Genomic DNA, 19,333 nt, shown 5'->3' on the forward strand with positions numbered 1-19,333 from the left:
TTTCCATATTTTTTTACACATGACGAGAATGCATAAAGTCCAGAGAAGGCAGCAGTCGACTCAGCACACACAGGTGGAGAATGGGAATGGGTCATGACCAGGAGGAGTTTGCACTGAGTGGACTTGTACGACCTGCATTGTTTTAGAGTCCTGCGCTCTGGATTATGCTCTTCATCCTGTTCTGTGTTTGACACCGCTTCCACTGAGCTTGCACATTTCATATCGTTTTGCTTTCTCTGATGGTCATTGCATTCTTTATTGAATACAAACATCGTCATGTTTATCAGGACAACTTTTCTCCTCTACCTTGCGCTCTCGTTCTCAAAACTTGTTCGGTGCATGGAAAGTGAACTTTGCTTCCCTATTAGATTGGATAACCAAAACCATGACAGGAAGGATTTTGACAATGACGTAGATATCCTGAATGGAAAACATGTGTTAAAAATACGAGCTTTCCGGCAGGAATTAGTGATCGATTTGCACCAGGACTCTAACTTTATTGCCCCTTCCATTTCTAACCAAGACGCGTTCTGGCTCTCCAACAGCGATGTAACCACTGACCTGAGCCGGTGTTTTTACTCAGGATACGTGAATGACGACCCGCATTCTTACGCTGCTGTAAGCCTTTGTAAGGGTTTACAAGGTGCATTTGGCTTCCATGGCTGGGAATATTTTATCAGCCCGGTGCAAAATGACACCACAAGCGCAGAAGGTGCGCACATCATCCGGCGCAGAGCCAGCAACAACCTGAAGCTCAACTCGACCTCCAGGTGCGCAGTAGACAGTGACATAAGTCTCCAAGTGGCACAATCGCTGGAGAAATACAAGCGACTAAAAGATGACAACAATTCGACCGAAACGTTGCTGAAGAGGATGGGGAGAGCCAAACGTTTCGCCTCCATCCCCAGGTACGTGGAGACGCTCGTGGTGGCCGACGAGTCCATGGCTCAGTTCCACGGAGATGACCTAAAACACTACATCCTGACACTTATGGCAGTGGCAGCGAGGCTCTACAGGCACCCCAGTATTCTCAACTCCATCAGCATCGTAGTAGTGAAGATCGTGATTATATCCGAGGAGGACAAAGGACCCAAGGTGTCCGGGAACGCAGCCATGACGCTGCGAAACTTTTGCACTTGGCAAAAAAAGATGAACAAAAACAACGACAAGCATTCAGACTACTGGGACACAGCCATCCTTTTCACTAGACAGGTAAAGTGATTCATCCTGCAGGGTTTAAGATAACAAAGGTGTGGTGATGTGGTTTTTAAGTAAGCGTAATTACGCACAGACATTCTTTATTTTGAGGATATTTATCTTTAAATCTTCAAAAAATATTGAGGCCATGATATTGACTTAAACATCATTTTTTGTACATAAAACATGTTTAAGTTTCGTTATAAACTGTACTTTACATGACATGCTCCCCCCCAAAAACTCCTGCTGTGTCAGGTAATTGGTTTGCTCTCAAAACACTCTCTCCACCTCTGGTGAACTCAGAGAACAGAATATCCAGTCCACCAATAACATCACAGCTTTGACACTGAGGCTGGGTCACTGAGGAAATGATAGGGCTGAACAGAGAAATAGCCCTGATTGCACTTCATGGATCCTTAGAGGCCAGTTTTATAGACTTGGAACCCACCTCCAATTTCTCTCTGCACTCCCAAATATTTGGCAGATGACGCAGGGTCAGAGATGAAGTCAGATCAAAATCATTGGTCAGTGTGCAACACAATGTTCTCATGAACTGTCTGCTTTTGGACATGGGCAACTTTGCTTTCACTTAGACGCAGAACACTGGGGATAAAGTTGACAGATCAGCAGATGAATTACTGAAAATTATTGTGTTTGGATATAGTTCAGTTTGCAGTCAAAGGTGATGAAGTTAGAGTCTCAAAGGACTAGAATTAAGGAGTCAAAAGTAACAAATAAGGTGCTGAATTACCTTTGGCCCATGTCACTAACATCACCGGACACATGATCGTATCAGACCTCAAACAAATGTTTTCACTGTAACTTTGCCAAGCTTTACTTCCACCAGAGATGCGTTAGTGGGAAGTCTCTCATTTCTTTCAGCCTTTCCCATTCTTCCTCCAGCTGTGGGTTTTCCAGCCCTACCCACCTCCTTCCCTGTTCCTCATTAAACAGTCCCCTGAAGGGAGAGATGGAGGGAGCGGGGGAGTGATGTAGGAGGGGGGAGGTCCCTCTGTGTCACATATACAGGGACCTGCATGCATACCTGCTCTCCCAAAGTCTTACACAAACTGCAGTTAGCCTGCACAGTTGCATGTTTTTAATACATTCTTCACACCCTTCCTCTCTCTCTTATTCTTCCTGCTTTACACCCCTTTGTGTGCACAGTATGCTCTTTCCATTTAGGCCATGACACCTCAAAGATGGGCTGTATTTTCCATAAAGCTACAAAATCCAGGGTGTTACCAGATTTTGGTAAGCGCCACGTGCAGAGTTGATGTTATAAGCCCTGTTGCCAGTTGAGATGACCGCATTCAACTACAGTGAGTCACATGGCTATAATGTGCAGTATAAAGCAGAAAGACATACGTCAAGGGATGTAGTCATTGTTTGGGTTAAAATTATATTGAAACTGAATAAGTGTGACCTGCTGTAAAAAGTTCTGTATTTCTAAAGACGCTGCTTGTGCCAGGAGGAGTCAATCCAAAAGAAATGTGGCCCATACCCCTCGTGCCATTCAAATTAAAAGGCTATATTTGGGTAACACTGTAACAGTATACACAGAGCAGCATTTATAGTGCACACCAAACAATAGATCAACATAATCCATCAAACACCATTTTTGATTAGGTCAGAGGATTTCAAATTGGGAGGCTCAAAACAACTCGTGGAGGCTAAATTATTTTTTATAAGAAGATCACACAGGTTTGGTTTAAGAGATAGTTTAGAGATTAGTTGTATTTTGGAAACTTGTACTGCATTTCTTACTTTCCCAACACATGCATGGGACAGTACTTATTTATGTTTTTGACCTAGTCTCGGTACAACAGTATAAATCTGTAGCATATTTGCCTGCACTGATATTTCACTTTCATCTATAGTATTCAATCCGAATGTATTCAACAGCCAGAATCTGAATACCTCAAATACTTCAATTTAAAAGTGAGGCCGAATGAATATCATTATGAAATTACATGTAAAACTGCCTGGTCTTATTTGATAACATCTGATTTTCTTTACTAAACCTTGTTTCATTCAGGCCTGCAGCACACGGACACATTTACCCTTGTAGGTACTTATTAATAATAGTTTACACTTAAGCTGCTGATAGGGCGTCGGTACTATGTTTAATCAGTGGTGTTGTTTTTGAGTTGACCATTTAATTCAAGCGGCATTTACCGCTTGTCTGCCTTTTACCAGCCCTCAGTGTAATTTGCAGGTTTTATGAAGACCAACTCGGTGTTGTCCAGAGGCAACTGCAATGTCTTTAAACTCTTTTACAATTTTACTCAGTTCATTACGGAAAGTTTATTGTATGCGAACATACACAGTGTCTAACGAAAGACCAAAAAACGAACTGTAAATCTGACGTATTTATGTCTCCCCTGGGAGAGAGGGGGGTGGTTGCACTTTAGCTCACAGCGTGTTTGCCTTTATTTGCAAGATAGATAATAGTTTGAGAAAGCAAAGAGGGCACCCAAGTGTGGCCGGATGTCGTAAACTATGTGTGTGATACTGCTGAGTATCAGAGCTTTTTTTCCACTCCTAGACTTTTGTTTTAAAAGTAATAACTAAACTAAAACTCATGCAACATGGCAGTTACGAGTGATGCACACAAATTTAAATGCATTAAAATAACTACTCAAAATAAAAGAAAGAAATGTATTTGCTGAGGATTGCATATGTTTGTTTTCTTAAACACACAAAAAACACAAAGATAGTTGACAAATGTGGGAATGAGGTCAAGCCGAGAACAAACTCTTTGACACTGCTGTTCCTTCTCCTTTGCTCGTCTTGCAGTTTTTATTTTTTGCTCATAAATGGCCCAAGCGTTCTCATTTCGTCTGCACACATGAGCACATCTGTTCTGGATTTGCGCTGGCCAACAATTGCGGTTTTGTGGTTTATTCTAGGAATGATTTGTCATAGCGCTCGAGGTCTTCACTTGGCAATGTGTTCAATGTGTACATCCAGTGCAGGGGAGGAGAGCAGGAGCTGAGCGGCATCAACCCAAAGCTGTTATCTCTAATAGCCGACCACTGTTGGTTTTCTGTGTTTCCGGGGTATGTAGCTGTGTAGGAGCCGGGCAGATGGGCGGTTCTCTGTGGCGGTTTGTGCAGAGGTTGTCCTGTGATTAGGAGGTTCAGCTCTAAATGGATACTCGCTTAGACTGGGTTTTTTTTTTTTTAAATCCTTGTGGCGGAGAAATAGGTCATCTGGAAACTCTGCCCTGGCTTGGAAATGTTATGATTGGGGACAGCTACTTTAGCTCATAGAAGAAGGTGTGCTCTAAACACTGCTGACCACTAACAAGAGTGGGCGGTGGAAAGCCTGGCTTAACACTGTTGCATCTTTCCGTAGAAAACAAACTTTACTGTAATGACAAGACAACCCAAAAAGGATAATTCCAGCTACAACTCTGGTTTGTAGTTTTGGCGCTTGTTTTTATTTGTAGATACAGTAACGTTGTACTCACCAAGTTAATTGCTGAGGACCAGAGACAAGATGACATCACTAAAAGTCAGACAGGGAAAGAAACAGGAAGAGTCAAAAGATCAGACAAACAAACTCAGTGGTATATTAATACATACAAATGATGGCCAAGGCTACACGACTCAAACGTCTGGCTTGTTTTCTAGCTCTGACGACCTCAAATGTACTAATGCTAAATGTATTTCATTTAATCCAGGATCTGTGTGGCGCCTCCACCTGTGACACTCTTGGTATGGCGGATGTCGGCACCATGTGCGACCCAAAGAGGAGCTGCTCTGTGATCGAAGACGACGGCCTACCTTCAGCCTTCACCACGGCTCATGAGCTCGGTAAGCCAACGCCACTCATCATTTCATACACAAACATTTCCTTTTGTGTTTGAGATAAGAGTACTTTTGTTTTTCCCACCTGACCTCACGTTCCCTCTCTGCAGGACATGTGTTCAACATGCCACACGACAATGTGAAGGCCTGTGAGGACGTGTTTGGGAAACTACAAGACAACCACATGATGTCCCCCACTCTCATTCAGATCAACCGCACCAGCCCCTGGTCCCCCTGCAGTTCTGCCATCATCACTGAATTCCTGGACAGCGGACACGGTGAGTTACCACGACCCCTGACCTCTGTGTTTAACTGCCTCATAGTGTGTTTAAAGGGGTGTGAAGCCAGGACAGCACAAACTACTGAGAGTAACGTTACACATTTTACACATCAAAGTCTGTTTATACATTTTAAGGAGTACCATAGCATATGTGAAAGAAAGTTGTTTAAAGCCTTTTGTTGGTCCAGATGAAGCTGTGTGAAGTCTGTCTAACTGACTCAAGGGATGTCACTTAAAGGTGGGGTAGGTAATTTTGGAGAAACCAGCTCGAGTGCGCTAGAATTTGAAAATACACAGCCGGAAGAAATCTGCCCTCCTCCAACACACACGAACGCGCACATGACCAATGAGGGCACGAGATAAGTTTGTGCCCAGATGGAAGGCTGACAGGCAGGTAGGCCATCCAGTTATTTTAGCCGGGCCGGCTCAAATGATTGGTCGTGCTTTTTACAGCACCACGGCTTCCACAGATGACATTTTTTAATGTATTTATTGTCAAAGCACTTAAGATATTCATTGCTATCGGGATGTTAAGAGCATTCCATGGAATATAACAAAAAGTGTATCTCGAGCCGGTTTCTCAAACTTACCTACCCCACCTTTAAGTCATCTTTTTTTTGGTTGAAGACTTCGAGTTGGAAAATGAACACAATCTTGTGTTGAGTGCAAAGCGATTTTATCACATTTCTGTATCCAGCTACTCATATCTGTTTCAGGCTAGCACCTCAAGGCTACATTAGCCACTATTAGCACAACACACTAGCAGACGAGTTGCATTGTGGGTAATGTATGCGCCAGGTTTTTAAAAAGGAGTCCGTAGTCCTGCTGCAACAACTTTAAACGAACATCTAGTTAGGTGTTGATTACATTAGAATACAACATACACATTGAATTATTCATCTAATCAGAGCCTTTTCTCTGCATCGTATTCGGTCCATCGCATCTTATCTTATCTTCCATGGTTCTGTTTGCCAGTGGATCAGGATATTCCCTCCATGCTTAAGAGGGACAGACTTTTCTTTTGACATTTGCTGGTTTTTACTCAATATTTGTGGTTTAACAGCCTCTTGATTTGTAATATAACTACAGTCATCAGTCTAACTTAAAATGAGACACGTGCCTAACCTTGTATAGCACCATGCTCATAGAAAGGGATGGCAAAAGCCAAATAGAAATGCATTCAGTTGGATGCAGATTGTTTGCCAAGCAGTCCAGACCACAGGACTTGGCCTTGGAGCAATGCTAAACGTTTATTTTAAAGACTGCCCCCACATCTGTCCAAATTTAGAGGGCTTTACTGGGGAGAGTCGCCACAGTGGTTTGGAGTAAGAGGTGTATCTGCCCAGTGTTTCCCATGCAGGTTTACTCCAAATAAACAAACTTTTTGCTCCTTTGTGTCTTTTCAAGAGATTGTCTGAGGACAAAAGAACTGGTTTAGAGTGAACACAGACGAACATTTTTGACTTGACAAGGAGTGATTTCTATCTAGCAATGTTATAACTTGGCTTCTCCCGGCTGCCTGTCATAAATCTTGACTTAAAAAGCAATGGAGAGGGGAAAAAACAAGTTGGCACATGTTCAAGGCAGTTTTCATGCTGTGCTACGCCCCAAATTATTTGTAACCTGTTCATTTCTCCACACACAGACATTGCCAGCTATTGTTTTCGATAATTGCTCTCTGGTGAGAGAGTAGGAAGGAAGCGCTGAAGTTTTGCCTCTTCAGTGTTGAGTGACTTGTTTATGTACCATTGCTTATAATCAGTTAATCGGTGCGTTTATTCTGCCAAATGTGCCACCAGTTAAAGCTCACTCACTGCCTTATTATCTGTTGTGAATTCACCGCAACATGAATGGTGTAATAAACGGTTCAAAGCAAGCACCCATTTTTCCCCCAGTGCAGAAGACTTGTTTTGGAAGTGTAAATTCCCCATAAGGATGAGAAGCTGTGTGATAGAAACTCCTCCTGGAAAGCTTGAGGTTCCCTGACGTTGATCTTTCATGTCTCCAGGCACCTGCTCGTCAAAGTCTTCCTATTTATAGCCTGTTCCAGGAACGGTTTCTTTGTGCTATTTATAGTAGATGGAGGCCATGCCTTTGACCTCTGAACTGCTTGCTTGCCACATGTCATTTTGGTTTAAAACTCAGAACTACAAGTCTGAGATTTTAGCAGACCGTTTAACCCTGGATTGGATCAAACATGGGAAGATGAGCTTGTGGGTTTTTAGTTCGAGTCTGGGATGGGCATGCATGTGTGTGTTATGCGTCTGTGTTCGGTATGTGGCAAGCGCTGCATCAAGCTGTACTTCCACTTCAAAGAGCCAAAATCACAAGGGCAATGGTTGCTTACAGCCTCCAACCCACAATCCCACCCACCCACAACACACACAAAGTGGAAATACTGATGCATAATTGTAGGTTAGATTTTTTTACGGTTTGGCGGTCATATATGGGTGAAATGTTAGCACTTCATTTAATCAAAGTTAGGTAAAACAAAGCAGTCAAACCATAGATGATGGTCGGTATTGCTACTTTGTGTCGCTCACTGAGTTTCCATCTTCTAGGTGAATGTTTGCTCGACCAGCCTCAGAAACCGTTGGTCTTCCCCGTCATACTGCCGGGAACATCCTACGTCCTGGATCGTCAGTGTGAGCTTGCGTTCGGAGAAAACTCCAAGCCGTGTCCCTTTATGCAACCACCATGTGGCCGTCTGTGGTGCACCGGAAAATCCAATGGCCATTTGGTGTGTATGACCCGGCACTTCCCCTGGGCAGATGGCACCAGCTGTGGGGAAAGTAAGGTCTGCGACAGAGGGGTCTGCTCGGACAAACACTATTATAATGTGAAGGTAAGACTCTATATGATTGGCGTTTGTTTATCTGCAATCAATGGGTCATTTCAATTATTAAGTCAATCAAATGAGTGTCATTGAAATGGACCATTACATTCGGGATTGTGGAAAACGGTATTTCGATCTCTCTGTCTGTACACACAAACTGAAAGATTGAGAATAAAGTGACACAACGACACAAACGCTACGTGTGATTTGGAGTAAATGCAACCTTAACTGTGATGTGATTAAGTTCAGCTTTTTTTGTTATACGTTGTGCATAAATCCAACTGTATTGTGTCTTTCCAGGTGGATGGCCGCTGGGGTAGGTGGGGCCCGTTTGGTTCCTGCTCACGCACATGTGGAGGGGGCGTCCAGCTGTCTAAAAGAGAGTGCAACAGCCCAGTACCATCAAATGGGGGCAAATACTGCCAAGGGGTTCGGGTCAAATACCGCTCCTGCAACCTGAACCGCTGCCCTGATACAGGTATGAGACAATCATAACAGATAAATGTGTCCAATAACATTTTTCCCACTAGTGCGTTCCCACCCCTAACCTCCTGCATCCTCCCTCCCATCACTCTGTATAGGACACACATTCCGCGAGGAGCAGTGTGCGACCATGGGCCGTACCTTCATCAGTAACCGCATCGACCCCGCTTCGGTGTGGCTGCCCAAATACTCTGGAGTGTCCACCGACGACAGGTGTAAACTCATCTGCAGGACGAACGGCAGCGGCTACTTCTATGTCCTGGCACCCAAGGTAAACGATCAAGTGTATTCCACTTTTCCTGAACAAATATCACAGAGGCCCGGCCTATCATGATGTTGTGGGTTTCCCCTTTCCTGTAGTCTGTTAAATAGGCGTGTGCGCATGTAAATGTTCTGCTAAGGCCAAAATCCCAAAGTTCCCTCTACAGACACACACTCATCCCCAACTATCTGAAACGCCATTGAACGTGATTTGATAAGGGACGGGACATCTCTAAGTGGTAGACCAATCACAACAGAGCCGGCCAGCTAACCAATCAGAGCAGACTGGGCTCTGGTTTCAGACAGAGGGTTAAAAGAGGTGCTGCAGCACAGGCAGTATGAGCAAAATATAGAGCTTTTTGAACATTAAGGCATGGAGACAACAAATGTCCTCTTTTAAAGTTAAGAGTATTTCTTTGGTGATTTGACAAAAATGTCTGAATAAATAAAGGTTTTTGATATATGAGGAAAATATAGAGGAATGGGGATATAATGTATATCAGCCAGCTGCCTCTGGTCTCGAAGAGTGAAGGCAGGAATGGAGGAGAGGAGGAGGCCAGTTTATTTCTTTCCGATAGCAGGGTGTAGAGTGAGCTTTAGCAGCGGTGAGGCCGAGTTACTTCACACTTCACTCCATCATACCGGCTAAGGAGGAGTAGATAAGAGTGCACAGGGGACACGTAGCTCTGAATCACGGAGCAGCTGGATGTTTTAACCACAGAGTCATGACTTTAATCCAAAAATGGGTTTACAGTAATGTGTGCAGTTTTGTTTCATGAGCTGGAGTTTGGCTCATTTGGGGCCAGATAAATCTCAGGGTGGAAAAATGTCCGCGTCATTGGAGTTCACAATCGCTTTCAGAGAACTTGTTATCAGTCAGATATTCGCAGACGCAGTGAGGCTGATTTAGCTGACAGCCTCACTTCAGATACTGTCGTCCACAGAACATACGTCATCCCGGTACCCGTGTTCATTATTGATTTGTTCTGTCTGTAACTCGCACATTCTTGAGAAATATTTTGAACATGTATTTTGTCTGCTTGCTTTGCAATCTTGAAAACAGATGTTAAGAGTACTGTTTTCAGTACATGTGGTGAGGGATTTAAAAGCAGTTATATAATGGCTGCAGTTCATGTTTTAAAACAATCACAAAGTATTCATACAAAGGTATTTTAGATTGGCTAAGATTAGATTAGATATACTTTATTCACCCCAAATTGTCACAGCAGCAGAAAGTCAACAGGTACTACGCAAGAGTTTAAAATATAATAACATGAAAATATAATGAAAGGTAAACAAAAAGCAAATATATACAACAGTCAAAAAGCTACATGGAGTATCCAAATAATACACAATATAAAAATACTGATTAAATTAAAATACTCTATGACATACAAATCTACTACAAAAACTGAAAAATATAGACATACGACACTAAATACATTTGAAAAAGTGTGCCAAGTTGCATGCCAATCCAATCCTATCCAAAAGGGATAGCGTGAGAACAATATATATGCTTAATAACTTGAGATAAAGGTTTAAAGCAAAGTCAATTCCGATGGACTGTAACAGAAATCCTGTTGTTAAAAAGGTTCAGTGTTGAATGCTCTTAACCTTATAGTCTCTTTTCACTCCAGGTTGTGGACGGGACTCCATGCTCTCCAGATTCCACTGGAGTGTGTGTCCAAGGAAAGTGCATCAAGGCGGGCTGCGATGGAACAATTGGCTCCAACAAGAAGTTTGATAAGTGTGGAATCTGCGGTGGTGATAGCAAGGGCTGCAAGAAGGTGTCGGGACTCTTCACAAAGCCTCAGTGAGTAGAATCCACGTCATCATGAGATATTACTTCTGTCATTAAATATTACAGTACAACTCAATGCCTTAATAGGGTCATTGGAGATAGAACCTAAAATGACAGAGCCAAGGAAGGGGACAATTATGAAAAATTGGGATATTCCCTAAGATTATAAATTAATACATTTGCAAGGCAAGAAACAATTGCTCATCAACTGCAGGCACTACACACAGCAACATCTGTGGTGTAATGGTGTATATCCAGCCTTACAAAGTGAAGCAATGTGGTTCCTTGACCAAAAACACAACGTTTTTTTCTAACAAATTCATGACTTTAATCTCGGGAAACCTTCATAGGGTTCCTATGGAAGATTACCCCCCTTTTTTCTGCCTACAATGGCCCCAATACGTTGTTGTATGATAGCAATTTCATCCTCAACATTATAAGCTCTCATTGACTGTAATATGTTTTGGCATGCAGGCATGGCTACAACTTTGTGGTCATATTACCAGTGGGTGCAGCCAACATAGACATCCGTCAGCGAGGCTACAAGGGAATGAGGAGTGATGACAACTATCTGGCGCTTAAGAACAGCGAGGGCCACTACCTGCTCAACGGGAAGTACGTAGTGTCAGCTGGAGAGAGGGACCTCATCGTGAAGGGAAGCCTGATGCGCTACAGTGGAACAGCCGGCCTCTCAGAGACCCTGACGGCCGTGAAGCCTTTGGGGGAATCCCTGACTGCGGAGGTGCTGTGTGTCGGCCAGATGACGCCGCCTCGAATCCGCTACTCCTTCTACCTCGCCCGGCAGATCAAGGAGGACAAAGCTCTCAAGAAGGACGGACGTGTTAGCTCCCATAACAGCGTCCTGGCTGAGGATAGTGTCAAGAAGAAAGGGGGAGACACCCTGAAGAAGTCTTATAGCAAAGAGGATCCCGCTCTTGGGAAGTGGATATCCTCGGGCTGGGATCAGTGCTCAGTGACCTGCGGTAATGGGATGCAGAGGAGGATGGTGCAGTGTCTCAGACTGGACGGGAAGCCAGGGCTGGACTGTGATCCTTCACAAAGACCCCCAGCCACTAGGGTTTGTGGAGACCCCTGTCCTGAGTGGCATATTGGCCTGTGGTCACCTTGCTCCAGAACCTGTGGGAAGGGCTTCAAGAGAAGGCCGTTGCACTGCACAACCCAAAATGGGCATCTGCTCCAAAGAGACCACTGCATTGGCTTACGCAAGCCACAGGAGCTGGACTTCTGTAACCTAAGGCCTTGCTAGTGACTTGAAAAAGTATAAACTACAAATCTTTGTTCTTTTTTAAATTGACTGAATTGAATCCACCTGCAATATAACACATGCTGTGTCTGTCGGGTGCAGATTGTTCCACCTGCATCATGGGACACTTGCTTGGAAGAACCAAAAGAATATTGGAAGGAGAGTGAAATCCGCAGGATAATTGCTGGAAGATTTGTTTCACTGCCATCACTCTTGACTTTTTAAAGACACGATCCAGGTCTGACTCTGATTTTGGCAAGATAACATGATAGAGGGTCAAATGAAATGAAGTTGAATCCTGTGTACTGTCAGCAAATACAGAATGCACATTTGCAAGCAATCAATCAAGTTTACCTTACGGGTCTGGAACCCATTTTATATCACAATGTTTTAACTGTTCAGGTTTCAAAGTTTTACTTGAGTCTTGCAAATAGATGATTGAACCCTTCTGGTTGTCCAGAAAATGACTCCCTTCCTTTTCCCAAAGAAAATCTATCAGTATTGACGTGCATAACTTTTTAACTTCATAACTAAAATATAATACCTACACTTTTTCATACAAAGAAGGACAGTCAATTTGGTTATTTAATAGTATGGGCGCTCTTATAGGCATTTTCTTCCAGGGAATCTTTTGAAATGCCAGAATTGATTCAGAAATGAAATGTATCACCTCATTTATATGGTTGTACATAAGCAGCCTTAACTTTTATGCTGGTGCTGCATTGCTTCTACAATGCAATTATATAATTTTAAAGAGGCCCTATTATGCTTTTTGAGGTTTTCCTTTCCTGTAGTGTATTATATACGTTTTTTTGTATGTAAATGGTCTGCAAAGGCTTACATTCCAAAGTTCCCTCCAGAGGGAGTTTCTCTCCCCCCGCACCTGAAACGCCTTGATTGAACTCCTTTATTTACTTGACATCACTATGTAACACTCACGCTCCTATTGGCTAGCACTTGTACATGATAGGCTAAGGAGCGGGACATCTCTAAGCGCAACAGAGCCGGCCTGGTTCCAGACAGAGGGTGAAAAGAGATACAGGCAGTATGAGAAAAATAAAGCATGTAAACATGTCACAGTAGAGGCAATAAATACAAATATGAACCTGAAAACGAGCATTATAGGGCCCCTTTAAAAATATTTTGTATGTGGAGCTGCAACGATTAGACAATCAACAGATATTGGTGATTCATCAGGCTGGCCCAAACATTGCATTTCCCATCTGAAATAAGGGCTTAGCCTGATATCACACGCACACAATAACACACATGCTGTGTTAAATCACCGCTCCTTATGTTTGATCGCTTCCTTCATGTCCTTTATCATTTCCCCCACAACATTTGTCTACTCAGTTCATCACGTTCAGCCATGCTAAGCCATGCCTGTCTGGCAAAGTTACCACAGATCATTTATTATCAATGAAACAATAAAGCAGATAGTGGAAGAAAACCTGGCAGGCCTTCTGTTACGCTGTACAGAGTGTATGTGTTTTCCTGGACCTCCTTGTTTATGGCCCCACAGCCTGAGCCAAGCTGTTCTTCTAGACACTTTCTGAAATCCTGTAATCTATTATATTCTTGTTTTGCTTCCTAATGGGGCCACATTGTCCAGTGCAACGTCCAACTATGGGATGGATCCAGCGTTAGTTGGATTATCATTTTAATTTGATCAGCTTTTGCACTTTGTACAGCAAAAGAAACCTATGACCTACATGAGCTGTATTGTATACTATGTATATTTGTATTCAGCTCTGTGAAAAACTAATGTAAATACTTTTTAAATCTTTTTTTTTTACACAGACATTTGTAATTGTCTTGGACTTCAGTGTATTTATTCCAAAAATAAAGCCATTCATGTACAGTTATATCAAGTACTGCATTTTACTTTCATGATTTAATAGTATCATCATCAATATTTAATATCAATATCGTGGCCCGGTCACACATGTTTCTGCCATATCAAATTATTCCAATGCAATTTCCGCAATAAGTAGATTTGCTTGTGGGGGTAAGGTAAATCAAGTCAAGGTTTTTCTTTCTATTTATATACGCCAAATCATAACAAGATAATACTATTGAACATTTAAGGGAATGCTATATTATGCACTGAAAAGTCTTTCTTCCCTTTAAGAAATGCATAGTTTTTGCCAAAAATGTAGGCTATAATACAGCCAGAGGGAGAAAATGATAGAGCCCATGCTGAGCAAACTTTTACCAAAGGGTCAGCATTAAAATTAAACAGAAGAAAGACAGGAAGCAGATGAAGTGTGGACTATGAAACATGTGGCAGAACACATGCCCAGCTTCCCTGCTTCCTCTCTGTGAAATATCCAAATTAATTTCCAGCTCTCACATGTGCAGCCGAAGGTGAGAGCATATACAGTAGGGGAGATGGGTGGCCAACGGGCCTTGTAACAGTTCACCATATCCTATAAACCCTGTTTTGCCGTGCATTTGTTTCACGGTCAACATTTCAGTCATGCAACTACAGATGTTTTCCACCGGATGACGTGGATTCATTCTCCCCGTCTGTGTGCAATAATGCAGCTGTGTGTGAGAAGGTGGACATTTTTGAATTGTGCGATACTGACATGATGACTTATGCATGTCTGAGGACTATGAAAAGAGTCTAGCATGGGAGTTCTCGTGTCAAATATTTTTTTAAACTTTTGAGAAGGAAGTGATATGTCCAAAAAAGGCTGAATTGTCTGACCTACATAAGAGCAGATAGAGGGGAAACCTGGAGGAGAGCCAATGGAAATATTTATTTGTTCCCCTAGTTGCCTCTTGCCTGGGTTTATAGTCATATCTTGTTTGATGGCTTTAATTGAGCCAGACTCCTTATCAAAAAGAATATTTGGCTTTATCAGGTTCTCCCAAGTTTTGATTTGTAAAAATAAACCTTAGATTGGGAGGCCAATGTTATATTTGAACGTAATGCCAAGGAATTATGATCTCATTCTCTGCATTTTGCAACACACATTTCCATTAGAGTGATAAGTAAATAAGATTAGCAACATCAATTATCAAATGATTGTCACATGACTTACATTCACCAGTTGGATCCTAGCCGTGGGTCCTTTCTAAAATGATTCTTGAAATAAAAATGTGGGTGTTACATGTGTAGCTTTGCCCGTCATTCATCTGAAGTAATAGCATTATGTTCAACAAATGAAAATCTGAGATTAAGTAATATGGCTTCATTGTGTAAAAGGTTTAAGAAAAGGGTTTAATACAATAATTTGACCAAACTGCCCTTTCCAAGCAGCCATTAGGTTTACAGATTGACTTCCTGGCCCCTTCTCCAATACTCCAATACTTACTGCAATTATGTGTTATCACTTTCACAGACTATTCAAATTGTTTGGATAATGTGGTGGCTTGTTTACAACCAATTAGATCATTAGCACATTTATGGACATGATTGTTGTATCTTAGTCGCAGATGCTGTATGTTTCTCTGGGAAGTACAGTGTTATCATAACCAGCCCAAATGACCAAATTCAAGTTGTATTAAGTCAAAATTATCTTTTTTCTCTGGTCAACATACTGAATGACCTGCTCATGCGAACTCTTAAAATTAATTTAGTAGGTACACTTTATTTTATGAGTCCTGCTTCACTCACCACTGCTGCAAAAGCTTACCATTGAGCCATGATCTAAACTAGCTTGGTAAACCATCTGTTCATCATTGCATTTACTGTCTAAAAAAATAACCCATAACTCCACATTCTTTCTACCCCCTTTAATAGTTTCCCTACCAAAGAAGGGCTTACCCTTAATTAGTGAAACCATTAAAAAATGGTGAAGACCGAAGGCTTTCTGTAAGTAATTAGGGTCAGAGCATAGTGACACATTTTCTCGGTGGCGTCTTCTGTCTGATCAGCAGCAGATTTTGTTCTTGCAGCTATTGCTGAGTCAGATGGACAACACACCACAGACCCTTTAAAAGAAATCCTTCGCTAAACGAAGTTCTTTGTAAACAGTCCATGTGTTTGTAAGTTGGTAGGCCTACATGGAGAGGCCCAATGTGCAGCTCATTTCATTTGCATCTTTGAGGAGGTCTGCTGACTGTAGCAAGAACAAGATCTGTCTGCAGACAACAGGGATGACAGATCCACAGCTGACCTCTGGCTCACAGAAAACTATTCTAATGATTCAGCTTACTCATTTATTTATGAGCGACTAAAAGGCCTTAGGCCTATTACAGCCGTATCCTATTGATTGATTGATTGATAGTGTGGCCGAGTTAAACTGCATACTTTTTTACAACATATTTTCTGTTTATTATGTGGGTTTGGCTTCGTCAAGTCAAAAGCAATTATCGAAGCACAACAGCATTTAGTCATCAGTTGCCCTGTATTTGCCAAAAAAAAGAGAAGTACTGTAGAGTCAAAGTTAAAGGATTCATACAAATGTACTCTCAATACAAAGCTACAGTAGGCTAACTTAGCTTAGCACAAAGGCAGGAAACAGAAACAGCTATAAGGCTCTGTAACATGAGGCTACTGATTACTGTTTGGGAGTCTCAGGGTGTTTCTCAATGTCGAGTACGCTTGCTTGGTAGTACATGTCTTCCGAGTCACTTGCTTCAGAAGCGAGACAAGAATACTTCCTGGCATTCGGAAAACGAAGAGTGGAACAGGCGAGCAAGTTTGCAGGTGTGCATCATATGAGAGGCCCCACCTTACATTTTCCGCCACAGATTTGGGGAAATTGGTCCGTGCGCAAAGCATTGTGGGAATTTTAAGACTGCGCAGTCTACACATGTGCAGCCTCGAAATGTCTCGCTACGAAGTACGCCGGGCTCGGTAGAATTCCAAGTATGCTGGACATTGGAACAGTCCTTCGGCGGCACTCGATGACGTAGTATGCTTGAAATAGTGGCTCTGGAGCAGCTTTACTCGACATTGAGAAACACCCCCTGACTGAGAAATAGTATGAGATAATATGGCTTTTTGTAGGTTTTACACTTCCTTTACTGTACTATCAAACAAACATATAACGTGTCAAAAAGTGATCTTTAGAGGTTCTATGTTTGGTTATCTTTGGACAGAGCCTGGCTTGCTCAAAAAAAGTATCTAATAACAACTACATTTGGTCATCAGCTGCCCTGTTTAATATAGTAAGTGCCAAAAATTAGAGGCCAGAACGTTAAATACAAAGCTACCGTCTTCAAACTTGGCTTAGCACAAAGGCATTTAACAGAAATAGCTATATGGCTCTCTCACATTGGGCTATTGGTTACTGTTTGGAGTCTCAAACAAACAACATATTCATTATTGAGCTTCAGCGGTGCTAGGTTTTGTTACCTTTGGAAAGAGCCAGGCTAGCCGTTCCTCAGTTTCCAGTATACCTGGAAAGCTAAGTTAGCTAGCTGCTGCTGACACAGCCTCATATTTTGCATACAGACATAAACGTGGACTCATTCTTCCGTTAACCTCTCTGCCAGAGTCAGATGGGAAAGATCATGTGTTTTTCCATACGTTATAATTAACGTCTCAATCTGGGATCCATTTGTTTGATGCTTACCGCCAACAGTTTCATGTAAACATTCATACACTCGTCATATGGAAACTTTGCAGGAGAGCTTTCTGATAACTCTGTTGGTACAGCAACAATCCACTCTGGTGACACAATGTGATTCCAGCACTGAGGCTCAGCTCCAAGCCTTACAGAATATTATATATATTACTTTTAAATTACTTAAGAGAATGAGCAGAAATGGGGCAGAGATGTTAAGATACATTCTAAAATCTTCCCTACTTTTCTAAACATCATCTGTATTGTGTCTCCTAAGTAAGGGTCAAAGGTTGACCATTTAGGGCCTAATCATAGTGTCTGGTTTATAATAGGTCTTGCAAATTGTAAGAAAGGATAGAAAAATTAGCTGCAGGGAGTATTTTGGAGATCTGACGAGATAAACCCCTTGACTTCAGTGTGTGCTTGTTTCTGTGGCATGTCTGTGTGAGAACAGGGTCACTGAGGACATTCCTTTGGCCGGAGCTTAATATTTACTAAATCTCAGAGCATTTAAGACGAGTAATGACCACTTTCTAAACCCAAGCATTTAGTGTCTGAATGCAAAGCTTTGATAGCAGGTTACATGATCCAGACATTTTAGCATTTATTCATGATGTTCCTGAGATTAAGCCAGTGCAAGTGCAGACACCAGACACTACAGAAAACATCAGCCTGTGTGCAATGGGAATGAATGGGCCCGTTTCCTTTGATGTTAAGCCTGGTATTATAAAGAAAGAGCTTCTCACAGGCATCCTACATAAAACACAGCGAGTCAGTACCGAGCCAACAATAGCCACGTTCACACCGGAGTACTTTCACCCTTACTCTTCCCCTTTAGTTCCGTTAGTGCCAGTGCCCGTTGCGTTCACACCAAAAAGTTCACTTGGTTCAGGGCACTTTTAGCCCCATGTTTAGTGCCTGCTAGAGAGGTGGTATTCTCCTGGGGGAAAAAGTGCCCCAGTTCTGATTGGCTGGGCGAATTGCAAACCACGCCCCGTAAAACTCTGAAATGTTTTTTGAAGCCGCCATTGTATTTGCTGGCATTAGCATTATTAGCATTAGCCCCGCGCACCAACGGAGAGAGAATAGCTTATGGCAACAAAAAAACAAACATGGGAGCGGTGTAGTGATGAGGAGGTGTTGGCGTTCTGACGATTTACTCGGAAGGCTTCAGTAGAAGCTGCTGGGAGCCCCAGCAGCTTCTACTGAAGCCAGTACCCAACTCCGGGGACTTCCGGCTGGGGACTTCGCGTGGCAGTATACGCCGTGAAGTTGTTTGCGGCAATGCGGCCTGCCAGTAAACCCAGAGCAGAAGAAGAAGAAGTGACGTCAGCGGCTTCATTTGCGTAATCTTCCCTCAGGGAAGTACTCCGGTGTGAACGTGATCTGTACTCAGTCCCCCATAAGGTACTGAGTGCCCCACACTGAGTGCCGGGCACTGAGTACTGCAAAGTACGCGGTGTGAACGCGGCTATTGGCACCAGCCTCTAGTTTCAGGTACAGTAGAGATGTGAACTAAAGATGTGTGTTTGTTTGAAAGACAACGACAGCAAGCCTTTCTCGTTGGTGTTAGAGAAAACAAACAAGAGTTAAAAGGGACAGAAGTCTGGTTTGTTCTAGTGTGTGTAGATGTGTTTCTTTGAGTCGGACGGTGAATGCAATGATCTCAGTTTCTGTGCAGTCTCACTGTCCACATAATCATCTGAATCACTGACATTCTGTCATACAAGAGGGGGCTTTTTATAACGCTAGACAACTTCATCGGGGTTGAGAGGAAGGCCAATAAATGACATCCTCCGTTTCTAACCCTGATGCTTTCTTTCCTTTGTCAGCCGCCTGTAAGACAGTTGGAAACCTCTGACTGACCTGCAGTA

At 42.6% G+C, this 19,333-nt stretch overlaps 1 protein-coding gene across 1 annotated transcript; it reads left to right on the plus strand.

Moving 5' to 3' along the window:
• The first annotated feature begins 276 nt into the window (after nucleotides 1-276).
• On the plus strand, nucleotides 277-13,802 carry adamts15a (ADAM metallopeptidase with thrombospondin type 1 motif, 15a). Its single transcript, XM_034240566.1, has 8 exons — nucleotides 277-1,212; nucleotides 4,886-5,018; nucleotides 5,123-5,290; nucleotides 7,854-8,137; nucleotides 8,429-8,606; nucleotides 8,710-8,882; nucleotides 10,510-10,685; nucleotides 11,148-13,802. Exons 1-8 carry the CDS (start codon nucleotides 277-279, stop codon nucleotides 11,938-11,940), a joined length of 2,841 nt encoding a protein of 946 aa, XP_034096457.1. The 3' UTR covers nucleotides 11,941-13,802.
• Nucleotides 13,803-19,333: the final 5,531 nt, after the last annotated feature.

This window comes from Gymnodraco acuticeps, unplaced genomic scaffold (genome assembly GCF_902827175.1).
Source record: "Gymnodraco acuticeps unplaced genomic scaffold, fGymAcu1.1, whole genome shotgun sequence".
NCBI lineage: Eukaryota > Metazoa > Chordata > Actinopteri > Perciformes > Bathydraconidae > Gymnodraco > Gymnodraco acuticeps.